At 40.8% G+C, this 21,035-nt stretch overlaps 2 protein-coding genes and 1 pseudogene across 6 annotated transcripts; all 3 read left to right on the top strand.

The window, feature by feature from the left end:
* The first annotated feature begins 1,618 nt into the window (after nt 1-1,618).
* On the top strand, nt 1,619-7,611 carry LOC104453445 (pentatricopeptide repeat-containing protein At1g62260, mitochondrial). Of its 5 annotated transcripts, none has more exons than XM_039316296.1 (4): nt 1,619-4,299; nt 4,406-5,092; nt 5,336-5,929; nt 6,693-7,611. In XM_039316296.1, the coding sequence occupies exon 1, from the start codon at nt 1,669-1,671 to the stop codon at nt 3,736-3,738; it is 2,070 nt and encodes a 689-aa protein (XP_039172230.1). In that variant the 5' UTR covers nt 1,619-1,668; the 3' UTR covers nt 3,739-4,299; nt 4,406-5,092; nt 5,336-5,929; nt 6,693-7,611. The 5 variants fall into 5 exon arrangements, with proteins under 5 accessions (XP_039172230.1, XP_039172232.1, XP_039172231.1 ...); XM_039316298.1 differs by lacking the exon at nt 6,693-7,611 and having other exon boundaries at nt 4,406-4,563; nt 4,879-5,092; nt 5,336-6,076; XM_039316297.1 differs by lacking the exon at nt 6,693-7,611 and having other exon boundaries at nt 4,406-4,563; nt 4,756-5,092; nt 5,336-6,076.
* A 3,541-nt stretch (nt 7,612-11,152) lies between these two features.
* LOC104453444 (DDB1- and CUL4-associated factor 8) lies at nt 11,153-15,437 on the top strand. Its single transcript, XM_010068001.3, has 5 exons — nt 11,153-11,568; nt 12,234-12,485; nt 12,792-12,935; nt 13,365-14,060; nt 14,949-15,437. Exons 1-5 carry the CDS (start codon nt 11,422-11,424, stop codon nt 15,180-15,182), a joined length of 1,473 nt encoding a protein of 490 aa, XP_010066303.2. The 5' UTR covers nt 11,153-11,421; the 3' UTR covers nt 15,183-15,437.
* Nucleotides 15,437-20,073, top strand: LOC120296118 (annotated as a pseudogene).
* The last annotated feature ends 962 nt before the right edge of the window (nt 20,074-21,035 follow it).

Genomic DNA, 21,035 nt, shown 5'->3' with positions numbered 1-21,035 from the left:
AGGAGAAGTCCACTCCAAAGGTAAGCCGATAACATGCACCCAAAACAGACATTTACCAAAATCATAGCATTGTAAGGGAGTAGTAGGTTGCCATGGTCGTAGGTTAACCAATTGACCTGAAAATAACCAAGGGCTACCATCCAAAATGCGTCATTTTTCCACTTCAGTTCTGAATTTAATTATATACAGCCCAGTATCTGCCGGAGAAATCTCTACATGATCCACTCGCCAAGCTTTCTTCATCGCAACATGAAAGGCAGATAAATTTACAGTAGGATTTGTAAAAATATTACCCACCAGTACAAGGCGACAATCCTTCAGTTTGTCCGATGCAGGGATATCATCCCAAACCTCCAACTCCTGTTCTGAGCATAAACGGCCCAGGCGATGACATAGGGAAGCAATTCTCGAGGTATTGTCACTTTCATCCATTAATAAAGTAACAGTAGTTCACTAGTATGGATAATTAGAAATAGCAGATGACTGAAAATGAGATTTGTAGGGGTTGCATGTTACAAATCGCCAACATGCAGACCAGGAATTGCTGGTTATTGAGGAAGACGGAAGAACAGCGGAACCGGTGAAAGGGTTAGGAGGAGAAAGAAGAAGGTGATGGTTGGAGGGGATGAAAGAAATTGCGCATGCGGAAGAATCAACGAGGAGGAGGAGCGATTAGGGTGGAATGGGCGAGGAACAACGGTGGTTCAAATGAAACTCAAAGTTCAGAAGAGCAGCTGGGTAGAACGAAGACATTGCTAAAGACTCGAGCATCACGCGAGAAGAAACTCTAACATAAACGAGAGAAAAACATGGAGAAACCAATCACTATCATGGGATTGTAGTTGTTAACCCACCCTTGGTCTCCATCCTAATGCTAAATAATTTGGAAAATAATTTAGGAACATCAAAATTCTTCAATAGAAAACTGAACCGCCACCAAAGTGTTCTCGTGTAATTGAAATACAACTCTCGATCATTATCAAATAAGAATTTCAGAACGTACCAATCTCTCATTGAATACTCATTCAAATGCTCATAAATTTAAGCAATTTCAATAGGCCAACCTATCTAACCACATCGAATTTTGGGATATTACAGTATTATTATTATAGGGCCAAATAAAACAATAATCTTAGTTAATATAATTTTCCTACAAAAAAAAAGTTAATATATTTTTAAAATAAGTGCATTGGAAGTCTTACAACTTATTAATAAAGTGCAATTTAATCCTAAAACTTGTCATAAAAGTATAATATAATTCTAAAACTTTCAAAAAGTGCAATTAAATTTTAAAACTTATTATGAAAGTGCAATCGAGTCCTAAGATTTTGAAAAAATACAATCAAATTCTAAAACATATCAAATTATTTGAATCAAATCATTCGTTGATAGAAATTTTTTTAAACATTGTAATATTTAATTGCACTTTCATAATAAGTTATTATTTAATTACATTTTTTAAATATTTTAGAACTCAATTACATTTTTATAATAACTTTAGTGCTCTTATCCCTAATTTTTTTTTTTTTTTTTACATAAGTCCTAAACCTTACTTTTTGAAATGCATATACTTCATTTCATTTCATTTCTGTGAATTTATTCTTTCCGACCAGCCATACATTGAGAGGGGCTACAGGCTGCAGAGCTTGAACTGACCTTGGGTTGCGGATGACCAGCACAAGCTCGACCGGGTCGTCTTGCTTCCCCGACAGACATGAGGATCTGCTGGAGGAGGCTCTGCATCTTGAACAGGCCCACGTTCCTGTCGTGGAGACGGCCTCAACGTCGACTCAATCCTCTTCCCTTGGCGACCCGCCATTTCCCCACCGGAGACCCCGACGAGCTCGCGGCTTTGCCTCCGCGAGGGAGTGTACAGGGTCCCGTACCCCGGATTTGTTCGCACTGAACAAGCAGATTTCGCACCTGGTCAGGGCGGGCCGTCTCGGCGAAGCCAGAGCGGTCTTCGACGCCGCCGAGTGCCGGAACACCGTGACGTGGAACGCCATGATCACGGGCTACGTGAAAAGAGGAGCAATGGCGAGGGCGCGCGAGCTGTTCGACGGAATGCCCGAGAGGGACGTTACGTCGTGGAATCTGATGATTTCGGGTTACGTCTCGTGTCGCGGGAGTGGGTTCGTTGAGGAAGGGAGGGAACTGTTTGAGCGAATGCCCGAGAGAGATTGCATTTCCTGGAACACGATGATTAGTGGGTATGCGAAGGTGGGGAGGATGGATGAGGCGTTGTGGCTGTTTCAGCGGATGCCTGAGAGAAATGTCGTTTCTTGGAATACGATGGTAACTGGGTTTCTGAGGAACGGTGATGTGGAACGCGCAGTTGGGTTTTTTAAGGAGATGCCGGATCGGGATTCGGCTTCTCTAAGTGGCCTTGTGTCAGGTCTTATTCGTAATGATAAATTAGATGAAGCTGCTAGGATTTTTCTTGAACACGGGAATCCGGATGGCAGGGAAGATACAGTGGGAGCTTATAACACTCTGATTGCTGGGTATGGCCAAAGAAGACGCATTGAAGAGGCTCGTTATCTTTTTGACCTGATCCCATTTGGTAATGAGAGAGGGGAGGGGGGTGCTCAGAAGTTCGTGAGAAATGTGGTGTCATGGAATACCATGATCATGTCCTACGTTAAAGTAGGAAATACTGTTGCTGCCAGAGAACTCTTTGATCAAATGACAGAACGTGATACATTTTCTTGGAACACCATGATTAGTGGTTATGTACACATGTCTAACATGGAAGAGGCGTCCAAACTTTTTCAAGATATGCCTAATCCTGATACTTTTACGTGGAATACTATGATCTCAGGATACGCCGAAACTGGAAACCTTGAATTTGCGAGGGATTTATTTGAGAAGATGCCTCAAAAGAACTTGGTCTCATGGAATTCTGTGATAGCAGGATATGAGAAAAATGAGGACTATAAAGGAGCGGTTGTACTCTTCATTCAGATGCTGACCAATGGGGAGAAACCCGATCGACATACTTTATCTTCCATTCTAGCCATAGCCACTGGTCTTGTTGATCTTTCCCTAGGTTTGCAGATCCACCAGCTGGTCAACAAAATAGTTAACCCAGATGTGCCTATAAACAATTCCCTCATCACTATGTACTCAAGATGTGGGGCGATTGTCGATGCTCGGACTATCTTTGATGAGGTGAACTTACAGAAGAATGTGATCACTTGGAACGCAATGATTGGAGGATATGCATCTCATGGGTTTGCTGCAGAGGCTCTTGAACTCTTTAAATTGATGAAGAGATTTGAAGTTAGGCCTACTTATATAACCTTTATTTCTGTTCTGAGTGCTTGTGCTCATGTTGGGTTAGTGGAAGAAGGCCGGAGGCATTTTCTGTCGATGTCTAAGGAGTATGGCATAGAACCAACGGTTGAACATTTTGCATCACTTGTGGACATAGTGGGCCGGCACGGGCAGCTTAACGAGGCCTTCGATATAATAAAGGGCATGCCAATGAAGCCAGATAAGGCTGTTTGGGGTGCTTTACTTGGTGCTTGTAGAGTGCATGACAATGTGGAGCTGGCTCGAGTCGCAGCTGAAGCATTGATGCAACTTGAGCCAGAAAGTTCAGCACCATACATCTTGCTATACAACATGTATGCAGATGCCGGACGCTGGGATGATGCAAACAAAGTGCGCATGATGATGGAGAGAAATGCAATTAAGAAGTGTAAGGGGTATAGTCGAGTGGATTCCCCGCAGTAGCTGCTGTTTCATATGCTGACCTTCGGTTTATTCCCTGCATCAACCTTCTTTTGCTTATGAAGTCAAAAGAAGTTAGATAACTAATAGATCTTTTTGTCCTATACAACAGGATGAAAGAGACCAGAAAACTGGAAAATAGCTGGCTTATCTGGTCGATTTAATTGGGATTCTCAAGAAAGAACGAGGACTCTGGTTTTCATGGTGAATCGTTTGCTGATATCATAAAAATTTCTGGCCTATTACAAATGAAAATCAATGACCCCAACAATTTATATGTACAATTAAATAGGAGTTGAAGCCAATCTAGACTCTTAATTGGCATGCTCAACTTTTGTATGAATCATTCATGCTAATGCATTACTGCTTCATCAAAATGAACACATGAAGAGCAATGACTTTTTCTGCATGGGATGTTGACCTGCATCATCCATCTTCATTGGCCAACGTGGCTTTTATTCAAGATCCATGACAAGTGGAGATGTTACATGTTGATGCTACAAAAAGCCTGGGTATTCTGCAACTGAGTAGCTTGGCAAGCACACAGATACTACTCTTTAACAGGTAACCTGATTTTGGCTAGTTTACTCTACATAAGTGAATAATCTGCAAAAATGTGCCCTTTTATTGAGCTCTGGAAGGTCATCTATTGATTGCTTTGTCTTGGCAGAGAGAATAGAATGATCACTCGCATATTGGCTCTCTTCACTGTTCACTTTTTCTGGAGAGAATTCTCTGCTATTCTTTGGAACTTGTCTCTTGAATATGTGATGCCTCTCTTTCCGCAACTTAAGCAAAGAAAGGAGGAAGAGGAAGAACAAGCAAATGGTTAGCAATTTTGTCAAAGCTGCAAGGCTACTTATATTGTTTTGAGGCCTAAGTCACTCAAGGATTCAAGGGGCTTCTACTTGCATGCGTGGGGCTTTGACTTATAAACTGCAGTTCAACAATGATTTTCTTTGTAATAATAATAATTGCTGCTCATCTGTGTCATTCTTCTGATACTAAAATCATCTTCAGGGTTCTCTATTTATTTCCATAAAATTCCAAACAAAATTTGATGAATCAACAGTAATGGCAACGGTCACTGGTAGCATTGACGGGTGACAATGAGTCGCTAATTACTACCATCAATTGAAACAGTGTAGCAGTGACAGACACCCGGTAGCAACCAGTGACCGGTGAAGGGTGACGGTGGTTGCTGGGGACCAGGGGTGTTGGCAGCTAGCAACTGGTGACATTGATTGGTGGCTTGCCGACCTGGACAACCTACTAGTGATGGGGTGGTCGATGGAGGTTATTGAGATGGAACAAGAAGTTCAATGGGGTTCAAGAGAGCACTCTTGCCTTTTGAAGGGTAAGTCGTTTACCAGAATTTAAATAGTCATCTTCCCTTTTCCACTGACCATGATAAGAAATTGTCACATCCTCTATTGAGAGGAACTTTCCGTTTTTAAAGGGTATGGTATTTCGTCTGTGGTCTAGGGGAAGTGGTACAGAGTTCAAGGCTGGTTTTGATTGCTTGGCATGCCCTGTTTAATAAGAATGTTGAGGAAAGAGCTTGAAGTGTGTCACTGGAAGTTCGTGTGTTATTTGGCAGGGACTCCGCTGCAGTTGATCGTGATGCTGATAATCAAGGTGCTAGCCTTGTCATTTCACGAGAGCACCCATTTCTCCATGATTCAGTAATCTGGGTTTAACCAATACGTGATTGGGATGTTATTGGGTCCACCTTCCATGGAAATACTGAGGACGGAGGGAGAGGAGGATATAATTGCAGCTAAGCTTCAAAATTTGAAGGATGCAAGCAGGAGCCGTGCTATCAGATCTCGGGGCAGCTGCTTTTCCAAGGAGCAGTGGGAGGGTTACTTGGAGGGGAGAGCTTTAGAGAAGTCACATAGTGGAAAGCTTCAAGTTCTCTCTGAGTACAGTTTGGAAATAGTAATCGGGGGATAACAGTAGATCTCGCTTGCACAAGCTGAACATTAAGAATGTGCCGATGCCTGCCTGGAATATGAAAAGATTGATCGATATCGTGCAAGCATGTATTTGATTTGACATTGGACAAGCGGAAACAAGGTTCTACTCAAGAATGAGTTGGACACCTCGATCGGGAGGGGAAAAAAAAGCCAAAGCTGCAGCTTCCACCGAACGTGGCTAGCCATGCAAGGCCTCAGACCTTCCAAAGCAGATGGTAAGAGTCCTTTTCATATTTCCATAGATGCATGTGTTGAGTTTCCTGTGAGTCTGCAATTGCTAAGCTTGGGCATGTTTGATAAACCAATTAGATGTTGAAAATTGAAAATTCGGTACTCAATGAGATTCAGCTTGATTGATGGCATTGGCACGAAAAGACCGATTAAGTCAACAATTCAGTTTTTTTTTTTTTTTACCCAGGGAAGCTTGTCGCTCCCAGGGTGGACCCGCCCACCACCGATGACCCGGCCCACGGGTAAATCGCGCTGTACATTGAAATAAAGAACTCCTCCCCATGACCTGGGGTCTCCTGGCAGGTACTAAGCTCTTATCCAGCGCGGCCACCGCAGGCGGTGGTTCAACAATTCAGTTGATGCGGTGAGAAAGTGCCCAATGTACTTAATTCGAAGTGACGTGAAGAAATTATTGATGACAATCAAAACCAACCAGTCAAGATCATTGCCATCTTTGAAAAAAATTCGAGACCTCGCTTGCTTAAATTGATAACTTACAGAACAAGAGGAAATTACCAAAATAATTTTAAATCTTTTGCAATTTGTTCAATTTAGTGATAAACTTTATTTTTTATAAATTTAATCATAAACCTTTTGTAATTGTGTCGGTTTAGTCCTTTTGACCAACTTTGATCAACCGGTGCTTGATATGTATGTCAATGTCAATTGTCCAGTCGATATGCGCGTTGACAATATTTTAATAATATTTTACTTTTTTCGATTTTTTTTTCCTCCTCCTCCCTCTAGCCGGCGACGATCAAAGGCGAGTGGTGGCGAGGCTTGCCGCCACCAACCATTGGCAAGGGCGAGCCTCGCCTAGTGATGACAAGGTCGCCTTAGGTGAGGTCACCCTCGCCTTGGCTAAGCGAGGCCCCACCAAATCCGGCGAAGTCGCCTTCGCCATGGCTAAGCGAGGTCCCACCAGATTTAGTGAACCTCAGCCTCACCCAATCATGGCAAGACTGCGACTTGCCCATAGCTAGCAAGGCTCCATCGTCGCCAGATTCAATGAAGGCGAGCCTTGCCCGACCATTGGCAGCCCTCGCCAGAGGCTGGCCTTCAACCTTGCGACCTTTGGCATGGTCGGGCCTTGCCCATGGTTGCTAAGGCTCGACCCTCGCCGACCCAATGAGCAACCTGGGCAAGGTCACGTAACCATGGCCAAGCTTCCTTGAGGCTAGCAAGGGACTTTGCCTTTGGCCGATCACTTGAGGAAGGAGGAGGAAGTAAAGAAAAAAGAAAAATAAAATAAAATATTATTAAAATGTTATCTATGTTAGTGTCGGTTGGATGGTCGGTGTCGCTCGGCCAAAATTGGTCAAGAATATTAAATTGACACCAATTAGAAAAATTGCAATAAGTTTAGGATTGTTTAAGTAATTTTTCCTATATAACAAATATTGCTAATATCTCACTTTTCTTGATATATATATTATAGGTTTGGAAATATATAGATAGCTTGTCCGACATCACTAGATTAATATAGGATCATCAAAAACAATTTGTAGTGCGAATCCGGTTACTACAAAATCACTTTATTCGTATCAAATCAAGAAATTGACGAGCGAATTACTAAAAAAGCGTTCAACCTATTACAGTTTTACTAATTCAATCATAAACTTTTTTCTTGGTCAATTTAGTCTTAAATATTTTGCAATTGTGCAAATTCAATCAATCTGATCAATTTTGGCTTGTTAGCGTTGATGTGGTTGCTGACCGTTTGGGCAACGTTGATGTGGTAACTTTTTAAATAATTTTTTATTAATTTTTTCCTTTTCCTTTTCTTTTTTTTCTTTTCCTCCTCCTTTAGCTTTTTTTTTTCCCGCAATGGCCAGCCACTAAGTGAGGGTCGTGGATCTCTTACCAACTGTCGGTGAGGGTTGTGGCCCTTGCCAAGGCCTCAACAAAGGTAGGCAAGGCCTCACCAACTGCAGGCAAGGTCACCTACACCCGTAGCAAGAAAAGGAAACGGAAAAAGAAAAAAAAAATTCAAATAAAATAAATATTTTTTTTCGTCAGTTTTACTCTAATCCTACCCTAACACTCACTCTCAAATTTTTGCCATACCTCCTTGTAGGGTGTGGGAGTCGAAACTCACTCCTAAAATGAAATCGTCCCCACCCCAATCCTCCCAAGAATGTGGGGATTTGAACCCTCCATCTCCCCCTTTAAAAAATTACCACCGGCTATAATTGGATGAATAGACTAAATGCACAATTATAAAATATTTATAATTGAATTGATACAATTGTAATAAGTTTATGACTTTTTGGGTAATTTTCCTAGAAATCGCCGCTACAAACTAAGCATAGACATATATTTTTCCCACAAGTACGGTTAACGCAAACTCAAATATGCTGACATCATGTTGTGGTCCAGTTGCATTTTTCTTGTAGCGCGTCGCGATTGTAATTTCTTGGGTCAATGAATGTTGAGTGAATGTAAAAATTCACGATCCTTGAACAGATCCATTAAAATGAGGAAAGAAGCACGGAAAAAAGTTTGTCAAGTATAAAAGTTGAAATAAATTAAAAAAAAAAAAAAATGGGATTAGCTGGAGGTGAGTGTACCATAGACATGTCCTTCTTCATGCGAGGTCAATTTTTTGCTGACCTACCAAATTTTAACTAATTGAGAATCGGACGACATGGTCTTAGAAAATTCGTGACCGAAAGCTAATCAAAGAACTCGATGCGTAAAGGAAACTAAAAAGGCTTGAGTCCCCAAGATCTGCGGTGGTCCTAATAGTCAAATTTGATGTGCGTCGTGAGACATGCGTGACAAAGAGATTAAAGAAGTTTACAAGATTACATATCATTAGGGATGATTTTGAACCAATTCATTTTGACGATTTCGATATATAAATCTCCTGTCCACATTTTCTAATTTTCATGTATTTTAATAACATCCAATAAACTGGTAAGGAACCATCGGCCATGGTGGCTCCATTGGGTAAGCTTCAGTGAACCTTTGCGAAAGATGTGAAGAGTTCAAAACATTTGCGAAGTAAAGGCTCTGACGGGATTACTTGATGATTTAAGTGTGCTGCTGAGGTGGTGGGTCCTCCCGCTTACGTAGCACTTGGGGGTTTACACTTCGACTATCAACTGAGGCGGTTCCTTCAGCACCAAAAAAAAATAATAAAAAATAATAATAATAATAAAAAACTGGTAAGGCCATAAAGGGAAAAAAAAAAATCAATTGACTTGCTAAAGATGTGATTAATCATGCGAGAGTCTCATCACTACCTATTCATAACATATCATCAGTCGCCATTTGTCACCGCTCAATTATTTGCTTTGGTAATTGTAATACCGACACCGTCAGTCAATATACTTCTTTTAATTTTTTCACTATTTTGTTCGCATAATTGTTTTTGGAGCTAAAGTGATAAGTAAAAGTTATTTATTTATTTTTGTCGAAGTTAACCCTTTGACAAAAAAACCTTTGGCTAAGCATATGAATAGAAATGTTGACTTGGATGATTATGTTAAGTATCGAGTCATTACATAAAGAGAAAAAACAAGATTTTTTTTTTCACTTGCTGAGATGAAACACCGCTAGCTTAATTTTCACCAAAAAAAAAAAACCGCTAGCTTAAGGTTGTGCGGTCTCGAGCCATCACTTATCTTTTATTTTATTTTTAGTGTGTGATAACTACTATATTTATGTCAAAAAGAAGAAATGGAAATAAGCTCAATGTAAGTAAGATTGCAAATAAAAAAAATGTAAATGAGACTCACCCGTAGGTAGCCGTAATACTTGGGCTTCACTATCTCATTGTCGTGGGAACGAATTCGAATCTCCGGATGCTTGTGACTTAAGTGGGGGTCCAAAGGTATTTTCTTTGGGCCAGCCCAGATGGTTTACATCTAAATAAGCGAACTGCGGTGAGGCTCAATTGATCTTTATTGAAGAACGGAGAGTCGTGTGATCCCTGAAAGGTGATCTCCAGCGGTTCATGGGTCATCAAAACAAAAAATGTAAATGAGACATGTTCCAAAGTTAACGAACGTGGTTGCCTGGAGTAGGAGGGGCCACCACCGCTGCAAGTGGCGCTACTTTGGGCCACCATTTGGCCTTTTCTTTAATTTTCTTTTTCCTTGTCTATAAAGGTCAGTTCATTTATTTAATTATTTATTCTCTTTCATATATTTTTGTACGATAAAAGTAAGTAGAAAATCACTCAAGATTCTAAGAGAACATTTTGAGTGCCTTTATATGCCGAATGATTGAGAAAATATCTTCTTAAAAAATGATAACTTCGAGTGCTTATAAAAATGAGTGGATGAAAAGTATTTTTATCGTTCACAAATCTTTTTAGATATAATACTTAAATATTTTTTATCGACTAACTATTTTTGAGCGATCACTTTTTTTTTAGTAGAATGTGGTCAATTCGATTGAAGATATATTATATATAATCGGGAGCCAAAAAGATAAGCATAGTTACAAAATCTTACAAACTAAAATAAGATTAATATCACAAAGAACTTAAATTGGTATGTTTGTAATAAATTTACTTTAAACTAATTTTTTAATAATAAAAATCACAAATTAATACACTTATGATAAACTTATCCAAAACTAATTTTTATTCATGACAAATTTGGTATCGTTAATTTCCGTTAAATTACATTAATATCAAGAAAACCTCAAATTAGTACACCTATAACAAACGCAAATTAAAATTCCAAATCAATATACTGTTAATTGTTATATGTCATCTTACTAAGTAATTTAACGTGCAATTTAACGTAAACTAATAAAGTGTAAATTTACCGCCGCCGCGGTAAAGTTGTACGCATTGCGAGGCGGAGGAGTTCGAAACTTCGTGGTAACTGTGGTAACGGGTTCACATTTTACTCCCAATAGCGGAAAGCGACGAACGGAGGTTTTCTGGGTACCAAAAAAAAAGTGTAAATTTATTACAAGTGTACTAATTTAGAATATTTGATAATCAAGTAATTAGTTCTAGATAAATTCGTCATGCGATGCTGATTTTTTTTTCGCAATATTAACTCTATATATAATAGGGAGACAAAAAGATAAGTGCATGTGGAGGGACAAAAATCTAGACAAACTGAAATAATAGAATAGAGCAGGAGGAGAGGACAGGGACGGTGACATTATCTCTTAATCCAATTCATTTTCTTTTTAATTTTCGCTGCAAAGCGTTCGTACGCCGACGTTTGACGATTTGGCATGCCCGAAACTTCACACGTCCTCCATCACGCCCAGAAAATTCCATACACAGAGATTTTTAGAGAGAGAGAGAGAGAGAGAGAGAGAGAGAGATGGTGGAAGGAGGAGGACGGAGCTGCTCGAAGCCCGGATCGGAGGCGTGAAGCTGCGGCCCTGGACGCTCCCGCCGGAATCGGCTCGCCGGAGGAGTCATCCGACTGACTGAATCGCCGCCGTCGTCGGTGCGCTTCTCTTCAATCCGCGCTCGACCCGGTTCAGTTCGTCTTTCCCGATGGAACCGATCGGGGAGACCAGCGCGAGCAAGCGGCGGCGGATGAGCGGCCGCGGCGGCCTGGACGGGCCCGGGGGCGGGGTTTGGCTCCGCGAGATCGGCGGGCTCAGTAGCAGGGGCTTCTCGTACCGGCACAGGGCTTCGGAGGTCCGATCGTCGATGCGCTTTCTAGTTTTACCTTTTTTTTTTTTTTTTTTTTCTTTTGGCTTTTGGGGTTCTTGTCGGTTCGATTGAGCCCTTCTTTTGGGTTTGATTTGCTGTGGTTGGATTGGGTTTAGGGTCGGATTTGATTCGTGGATCGTTCTTCGAGAGATTAGAGAGGTTGCTGCTGGACAGTGTTGTTTTCGTAGTCGTTATTGTTGGCTCCCCTCGACAGGCTATGTTGAGCACTCGGAACGAGCTTGATTAAGCGCACGGGCGATGTGTTTGTCGTTATAGGCTTCTTTTCGGTGTGGCTGTGCGTGTGCTCTGGTTCTCTAAGAGCCTAAATTGTGAGAGTTGAAGTGAAACGTCGGAAATTTATTCATAGCTGGATGGGGTGAATGGGAGAGAGATCAGAATGAAAGCTTGTAGGATTTGATTAGGAGGGTCGATTTAATGCGGGATTCATTTCTTAGGGGATTAAGCTGTAGTAAGGTTCTTCATATCGCTAAAAGTTTGATGGAAGGGGAAGACTCTGTACGATAGACGACCATCTGCTTAAGAGAGATACTCGTGCACTTTTGGCGCTTCATCACCAACCCCACTTAGGATAAGCTAAACCTTAGCTGTTGGATTGATTGATTCACTTTTCTTGTTTCTCTATATTTCAGGATCTTGTGCTGCGCTTCGAGATCTACAGGAAGCTAAAATCCCATAGGGGTTGTGTGAATACCATCAGCTTTAACTCGAGTGGTGACATCCTGGTCTCTGGTTCTGATGACAGACAGGTTATAATGTGGGACTGGGAAATTGGAAATGTTAAGCTTTCATTTCATTCTGGTCATCACAACAATGTTTTCAATGCAAAGATCATGCCTTACACAGATGATCGAAGAATTGTCACTTGTGCTGCAGATGGGCAGGTATGATTCTGTGAGGATACAAACCATTTTTTGCAACGTCCAATGAAATATCCTCTTCTAAATTCTTTTGTATTAGTGGTTGGTAAAAGCAGTGTTTTTTTTTTTTTTTTTTTTTTTTTTTTTTGAGATTTGCAATAATTTTTAGTCAAAAGGTCCAACGGTTATTAATTTGCCTCATTCTTTTGACAGTCTATTATGTCGAGCAATGTCTTCTTTCTACATGTTTTGGCAATAGAGGTTCGGTTGGGGATGGTTGTGTTGTGACTATTAGCAATTCCTCTGATTCGACACCTCAATTGGATTTAGGTGAGATATGCTCAACTTGCAGAGAGTGGATCTGTCAAGACATCTTTGTTGGCCAAACATCACGGTAGAGCTCATAGATTGGCCATTGAGCCGGGAAGTCCCCATGTGTTTTACTCATGTGGGGAAGATGGGTTAGTTCAACATGTAAGTTCCCTTTCCAGAAATCACATAGTGTGATATTTATATTTTTTGTAATTAGATAAAATCTACTGCCGCGATGCATGTTAACAATTATACGTTATAAAATATTCATGAAGAAAAATTGTGATTGTACTTTATGAAATATGTGTTTTGGAGAAGTAAAAAATACAAAATACAAAGGCTGTTAACATGCATGAACCATTTGATGATCATATTTAGATGTCTCAAAGAAATATGGTCAATGGATTTATTTGTTTCCATTTCTCTTGCATTTCACGCATTTAAAATGTGTAGACACAGGTCAATAAATGGTCGCAATTACAATATTCAAATTGGTCATAAAATGTTATTCATATCTTTCTATTGGTTATGCGGAAGCATAATCCAGTTGACCATTCAGCTATGTGACAATGCCATTTTCTTCTTTTCCAGTTTGATCTTAGGACTAAGAATGTGACAGAACTTTTTACTTGCCATCCAATTGATGATAGGCTGCCGGTCATTCAGTTAAATGCTATTGCAATTGATCCAAGGGATCCAAACCTCTTTGCAGTTGCTGGGTCAGATCAGTTCACCCGACTTTATGATATCCGCAAGTATAAGTGGGATGGATCTACGGACTTTGGCCAACCTGCCTATTACTTCTGTCCTCCACATTTGATTAGTGATGAACAAGTTGGAATAACTGGCTTAGCCTTCTCAGATCAGAGTGAGCTTCTGGTCTCTTACAATGATGAATTTATCTATCTCTTCACTCAAGATATGGGATTAGGTCCTGATGCAGTTACAAGTGAGGTGGCAGTGTCTTCATCCAGTACAGTTCTTAAGGAAAAAGTTAATCCCCAAGTTTATAAAGGGCACATGAACTCTGAGACTGTGAAGGGTGTGAATTTCTTTGGTCCTAAATGTGAGTATGTGGCAAGCGGATCTGACTGTGGGAGAATATTCATCTGGAAAAAACGGGGTGGAGAGCTCATTCGAGTCATGGATGCTGATGAGGATGTGGTAAATTGTGTGGAACCTCATCCTCATGAAGTAATGTTGGCGAGCAGTGGACTTGAAGATGATGTCAAGATATGGACACCAAAGGCTATTGAAAAAGCTATACTACCCACCAATATCCAGCAGGTATGACTCATCTCCAGAAATTCTTTTTATAGTCCATCAGGAATGACATTGGTGATTTTAACATATAGCTGCATTTCACTTTAGTGAATTTCAAGTCATTTTCAAAATGCAGTATGCTTGATGATATTCTCATCATACTTCATGTCATGTATATAGACAATGAGGCCAGAAAATTGTAGATCATTTCTCACATATTGATAAATTTGTACAAGATACTATGTGTCATGAAACCTCAGTGTTTTGCAGTGTTTTTATTAGAACATGGCAAATCATTATGTGGTTTCTAGTTCTGTACAGATATCTGCAAGAAATTAGGCTTGTTTTGCAGTGTTTTTATTAGAACATGGCAAATCATTATGTGGCATTTCTAGTTCTGTACAGATATCTGCAAGAAATTAGGCTTGTTTTGCAGTGTTTTTATTAGAACATGGCGAATCATTATGTGGTATTTCTAATTCTGTACAGATATCTGCAAGAAATTAGGCTTGGTTGCTTGGCTGTGCACCTATCGCTATTTCTCCTTGCGCTTGTTGCCTTCCTCTCCCTTTTCTGCCTTGCTATTCCTCTTCTGATTTTCATTTAGAACATGGAAAATGTTATTAACTCAATTGTGCTGCTCACTTGTGGAAATAGAAAACGTTTAAGTTTTATTTAATTGCTCTTGTTCTCCCGCCCTTTCCATCCATGTGTGCGTATGTGCAGTGTTTTCTGCCCTTATGTTTATTGTTCAAGGGGTGGATAATGTGAAGATGTGTGTCGTAATTGTTAGGACAAATTGGGCAATTGATATTTTATTGGCAAACATGGTGATCCTGGTTGCTTATTTTATTTGGTCAGTACAATGGTTCTGATTATTAATGTTATGGTTTCGATACTTTGTTTCTTCAGACAAGGCCGAAGCCTAGGGGCTGGATGTACAGAATATCTTCTCCCCAGGACCTGCTGTTGCAATTGTTTTCAATGGAAAGACGAAGAACAGACTCGGGAGATGATAGAGATGACTCCTCCAGCTCTGCAACTGGTCGGGATCTCATGGAGCTTATTTTTACATTTAATGGAAACAATGCCAGTGATTCAGATGATGGGGGCGATGCATCTGGGCCCGAAGACTTATTTAATTGAGCTTCTGGGCTCGTCCGTCTTGCCTGTCTTGCCTGTCGGGTGGGCTTCCTAGGCACTGTACATGCTTTCTTCAAATGAAACTGCTTTGGCCAGTCTCCTGTAAAAATTCCCCGTAGACCTGGTACTTGATGAGGAATCGCCTTCTGTGATTGCGCAATGAATAAATTATCGAGTATAGTAAGATTTGGATCTGATGCATGGATAATGAGTTGAGATAATGAAGCCGTATCCCTGTGAAACGGAATTGCTGGTAAATGTCGTTCTCGGTCATCAACATTGGGGCTGGGAGGGAAAAACATGTTGGTGGAAGGAATTATCTTACTCAACAGGATAATACGCTACAAGGACACTTGGTCCTAAATCTGCCAGGTCTTTGCACAACCAACAGAATGGACCAGTGGTCCTAATGTCGTAACATACCCGAATAAAAATGTCAATCTTCAACCACTGTTCTGGTGGTTGGGATGACGTGGTGGCTTCGGCAATGTGATCTTTTCCGGCGGGTGTGAGGTGAGGCGTGGTATTCTTGTGCCCTAGAAAGGTAGCCTCACCGGGACAACGCCAAGACCTCATAGATGGACTAGTGAAACATGTTCTTTCTCGAAATAAATAAAACTCAACAGGCCCACACAATTTGCTTGGAAAGAGTGTGAGGGCTTCAGAAGTGCCTGTAAATTTTCATGTTGTTTAATGAATTTTCCCTTTTTGTATTTTTGGCAATTGCGTCCCGAAATTATATCCTTTTGAATCGTTCCGTCCATCAAAATTATGGACGGAATTGCTGAGATGGTTGACAATTTTACACCATCCCAAGTCATATTTGACCATAGTCGGGTCGGGCATACCCGGCTCAGGCGACGCCTAACCTAGACACCTAAACAGCAGTCGCAGCAGGCGCCTCGTCTTCTTGCGGTGCCGCCATCGCCCGCAAGATCACTCCCCACTCCTCTCCGAAAACCTCCCTCGCTTCTCACCATTACCAGGTTTGGTTGCGTTCGTGGGCTCGGAATTCTTGGTTTTCCTCTTGCTTGGCGCAGAAGACTGCTTTTCAAGGCATCAGTCTGCATGAAGCGAAGAAGGGTGCGTCGACTCTCTTGGTCGTCGATAATAGTCGCAGCTCCACTGCTAGTGTAGCGAGCAGGAAAGGGCTTGAGATCAGCGCGAGAACCGCAGGAAATTAGATAGAGGCCTGATTGCTTGGTCTAGCTCTCAGCCTCAAGCTATGATTCCCAGATTTCCTTTATTATTTTGCTCGTGATGATTGCTGGATATACATGGTGTTGTGTTCAATGTTGACTTAGGAAAAAATGGCTGATTTGAATTGGATTCAAATAGGCAGTAGATAGGGGAGGGAACACGGCAAAAGCAGGGCTCAAGGCAGGAGACCGGGAACGCGGCAAAAGCAGGCTCAAGGCAGGAGACCAGGTGTTGTACACAAGCAGCTTCTTTGGTGATGAGCTTTGGCCTGCTGATAAGCTTGGATTCACAAAAACCGCTATCCAAGCAAAGCCTGATTCCATTTATTTTGTTGTTAGCAGGTGCCTCCTTCCTCTCTTCTCTAGGATTCTTTTTTTTTTCTCTTTCATTTTGATTTCTACACACGTCTTTTTTTAGGAGGTCTACAGCCATTATGTGGCATAGGGTTACATCACGTACAAAACTTAATAGTATACCACTTCTACGAATAGCTCTTAATGATGCATCTCTTCCGAGACCAGGACCTTTTATCATGACTTTTGCTCGTTGCATACCTTGATCTACTACTGTCCGAATAGCATTTCTTGCTGTGGTTTGAGCAACAAATGGTAATTGATAATTATTAAACTCAGTTTTAGTATTTTTATTACCATTGGTATCGATATCAATCCTTGACTTTATTTCGAAGACAAAAATCGAAAATTCTCCAATCCAAATATTTTTTATCTGTAAATTTATCTAGATTTAAAATATCATCATCTTCTAAATTAATAGAAATAATACCTCCTGGCATATTAATTAATTTACCTTTTTTATATATCTTGTTGTAATTATAAGAAATCTCTTGTTTATTGTCATCGCGTTTGTCATAATTTTGAAAAGAATGGCGTATGGAGGCTTTGTGCATAAGAATAGAATAAATAAATAAACAGCTTGACTGTAGTTTCCCTCCCTCAGTACGTTTGAGCTTGATGCCATCTGACTACGTAATAAATGTCGCTAATCGATAATCACATAGAAGTTTGAATCTTTAGTGCCGAAGTTAAGAAACAAGCTATTGATGTGCTTTTTGGATTGTCGAAAGGGATACTGGTGAAGTCGATCTTATTCTCCTTTCCTAGTTGGAGATTCTCACTTCCCATGATGCCATTGCAAGAAAAAAGACCTTTATTTTCCCTCACCTGCTAGAACACTTTGGCTTACTTCTTAATGCAGCCCAAATATTGTAGAACTTCAAAATCAATTATAGGGATATAAACTCATACGAAGGTAAGTTTGTGGCATTCAGGCTTCTTTTCTTTGCCCAAGAGATTGTCCTTTGATTAATTGAACAAAGATAGTCGAACATGGTACTGCCACCTACTTATACTTATGTGGCTGACTTGAGGATTCGAAGTTCAGAAATTTGACTGCCATGTGATTTACGTGGTATAAGACGTCATTTCAATGTCAATTAGGGAGTTCTCCTCATCAAAGTGGTGCTACACTTCTTTGCATTTGCAAGCACGTATGGGAACCACAAATTTCCTGTAATAGCTCCCCATGAGGCAATTTACACGAGAATCGGTAGAGTTGGAAGCATATTTATTCTAAACTTCAACCTCCAAGTCCCACTTCACTTAGGGGTTTCAGATGCCAAGGTGTGTTCTAAGAAATTATGAGGTTGCTGTGGCATGGTTGCCAGAAAGTCTTCTGGCAAAGCAATATAATTTGGAGGAATGAAACTGAAAATAGTCTTGTAATATATGCAGACGAAGCTAACATTGAATACTTACTCCACCATGTTGTGCTAAGACAATTGCACCCACCTAGTTGAGCTCTAGCTCTTTCGTGCTCTTGGAAGACATTGACAAAAAAGGGAACCCAAAGGGGAAGGTTAGAGCCAGAAAGAGACATCGTTAGAGATCTTCTTCCTAGTTAAGAAAAATGAGATATCTCTAACTTTTCCACCAGAAGAGCACTCAATTCTCGCAGCAGAGAATATTCTTGCATCTGAACTGACCAATGCATGGGAACCACAAATTTCCTGTAATAGCTCCCCATGAGGCAATTTACACGAGAATCGGTAGAGTTGGAAGCATATTTATTCTAAACTTCAACCTCCAAGTCCCACTTCACTTAGGGGTTTCAGATGCCAAGGTGTGTTCTAAGAAATTATGAGGTTGCTGTGGCATGGTTGCCAGAAAGTCTTCTGGCAAAGCAATATAATTTGGAGGAATGAAACTGAAAATAGTCTTGTAATATATGCAGACGAAGCTAACATTGAATACTTACTCCACCATGTTGTGCTAAGACAATTGCACCCACCTAGTTGAGCTCTAGCTCTTTCGTGCTCTTGGAAGACATTGACAAAAAGGGAACCCAAAGGGAAGGTTAGAGCCAGAAAGAGACATCGTTAGAGATCTTCTTCCTAGTTAAGAAAAATGAGATATTTCCACCAGAAGAGCACTCAATTCACGCAGCAGAGAATATTCTTGCATCTAAACTGACCAATGCATGCTTTCATTGCAGAGGCGCAGAAGTAGATGTTAAGGCCTTGTTTGGTAACCATCAAAACATGACCAAATTCTGATTCTTTGTTTCTAGGAGTAGTTTGGAAACAAAATCGCGTTTAGTAAAATTTTTGTTCCCGAAAACAAATTTATATTTTCTTTTTCCAAAAATAGATTTAGAACAGAATCAAGAATTAAAAAAAAAAAAGTTAACTTTTGTTCCGGGAACAAATCTAAGAATCAAAACAACTCTTCTTCTTCCATTTTCTCTTCTTCTTCTTCTTCTTCTTCCTCATCGACCGCCCCGTCTGCCACCAGTGAGACTCCAGCGAGCTCGCCGGACCTCGCCTTGGCCGAGCGAGCCTCCGGTGAGCTCGCTGGTGGTTAGAGCAGGCTAGGGAGGCTCAGCTTGGCCCGGCGAGGCCTGCCTAGCCCGGTGAGTCCGCGTAGCCACCGGCGAGGCTGGGCAAGTCTCGCGACCCCTAGCCTCACCGATGGCCAGGTAGGCCTCGCCTAGCCCCAGTGAGGCTCGCCTAGCCACCGGCACGAGCGAGCCTCAACGGGGTTGGGCGAGCCTTGCGGTGGCCGAGGTGAAGCCCGGCCCGTGGGCCTCGCCCAACTTTGGCCAAGGCCGGCGGCCACCAATAAGGCTCGATCGACGAGGGCCGTAACGCTCCGGTGAGGTCGCCGGCCCTCATCGGCGGTCGCCGGTGAAGAAGAAGAATAATAGGAAAAAAAAGAAAAGGAAAAAAGTATTTAAAAATTAAAAGAAATTGAAGAATCAATTAGCACGAAACCAAACGCAATTTTATTCCAGAATAAAAAAAAATTAGATAGTTACTAAATAACTTAAAATGCTTAGAATCTGTTCTTAGGAATAAAATAAAATAAAATAAAATAAAATAATTTTTAATCAAAATCTACTCCCGGGAACAATATCGTTACCAAACGCGCCTTAAGTGATTACCAAAGTGCCCTGCTCCTCCCCAATTTGGGAGGAAGTTGACCAAGGCTCAAAAGGTTTACCTCTTCCTTACTCGCAAATAATTCCAGTACAGTTCAATTTGTATCAAGTTCGAGAAAGGATAGGCAGTCTTACATGCTCTGCAAAACTTGGTGTGCAGGCTAGAGCCACTCACATCTGCCTAGATTGTGGATACGTATACACCTTGCAGAAACCGTTTGATGAGCAGGCAAGATGATTGTTCTGTCACGAATTATTTTCTCCATCTTAGTTGTTGAGAGGCTATTTCACCCTGAAAAAGTGGATATAATTGTTGATATATGTTGACACCTAAATTTTGGGCAACCCATATTTAGTCATTTATTGCATAAAAATTAGGAATTAATTTTTAACCCTAATAAAAAATATTATTATTCAATTGCATAGTGTATAATTTTTTTTTTTAAGTGCATTTATTTTTAATTTACATGTTTTGCATTTTTTTATTATTTATTTTATTTTTATTTTTATTTTTAGGATTGGTGGTGGATGGGTTCAAATTTTATGTTTTTGAGCTCTAGTTCGGTAGGCCGGGCTAGGCCCATAAAAAAGGATAAAATTAACCCAAGCCCGTCGTTATTTTTAATTGATTATCTTGTGAAAAATTAAAATTTGATGCGATATTATGATGATTTTTGAAAATTAAGAAAATCGCATTGTAATCTTATTTTTTATCAATAGATGATGAAATCGGGGTGAATATTTTTGAGATAAGGATTTTTGTGATTAAGAGGTTATAAGCAATATTCGTGAGATAGAAAATATTAACAAAAAGATCACGTTTTGTTTCTTCTATAAAAGGATGCGTACGGAGTTCAATCTTGGGGGGCTTTTTCGAGGTTTTCTTCGTCGAAAAAAAAGGAGGAAAAAAAGCCAAAAGTGAAAGAGGAGAAGGAAGCCGTCCGTGGAGGTCTTGAGTGAAAAAAGAAGAAAAAAAAAAAGTCAAAACAGAGGGAAAGTGACGTGAGAGAGAGAGGAGAGAGGAAAAAGTAAAAGGGGCAGATTTGGGGACGACTGTTCATCGTCTCCCTCGCCGCTCACCCACTTTTGCTGCGTCCGTCCGCGACCGCCTCACTGCGCACGCCGACGCCGCCTGGAAGCCGAAGCCAGTCGCAACTGCTGCAACCGCCGCGCCGCCCCAGTCGACGCCAGTCTTCCTCC

Source organism: Eucalyptus grandis, chromosome 7 (assembly GCF_016545825.1).
Source record: "Eucalyptus grandis isolate ANBG69807.140 chromosome 7, ASM1654582v1, whole genome shotgun sequence".
Classification (NCBI taxonomy): Eukaryota; Viridiplantae; Streptophyta; class Magnoliopsida; order Myrtales; family Myrtaceae; genus Eucalyptus; species Eucalyptus grandis.
The sequence above is the reverse complement of the archived record's forward strand: the minus strand, read 5'-3'. Positions and strand labels throughout refer to the sequence as shown.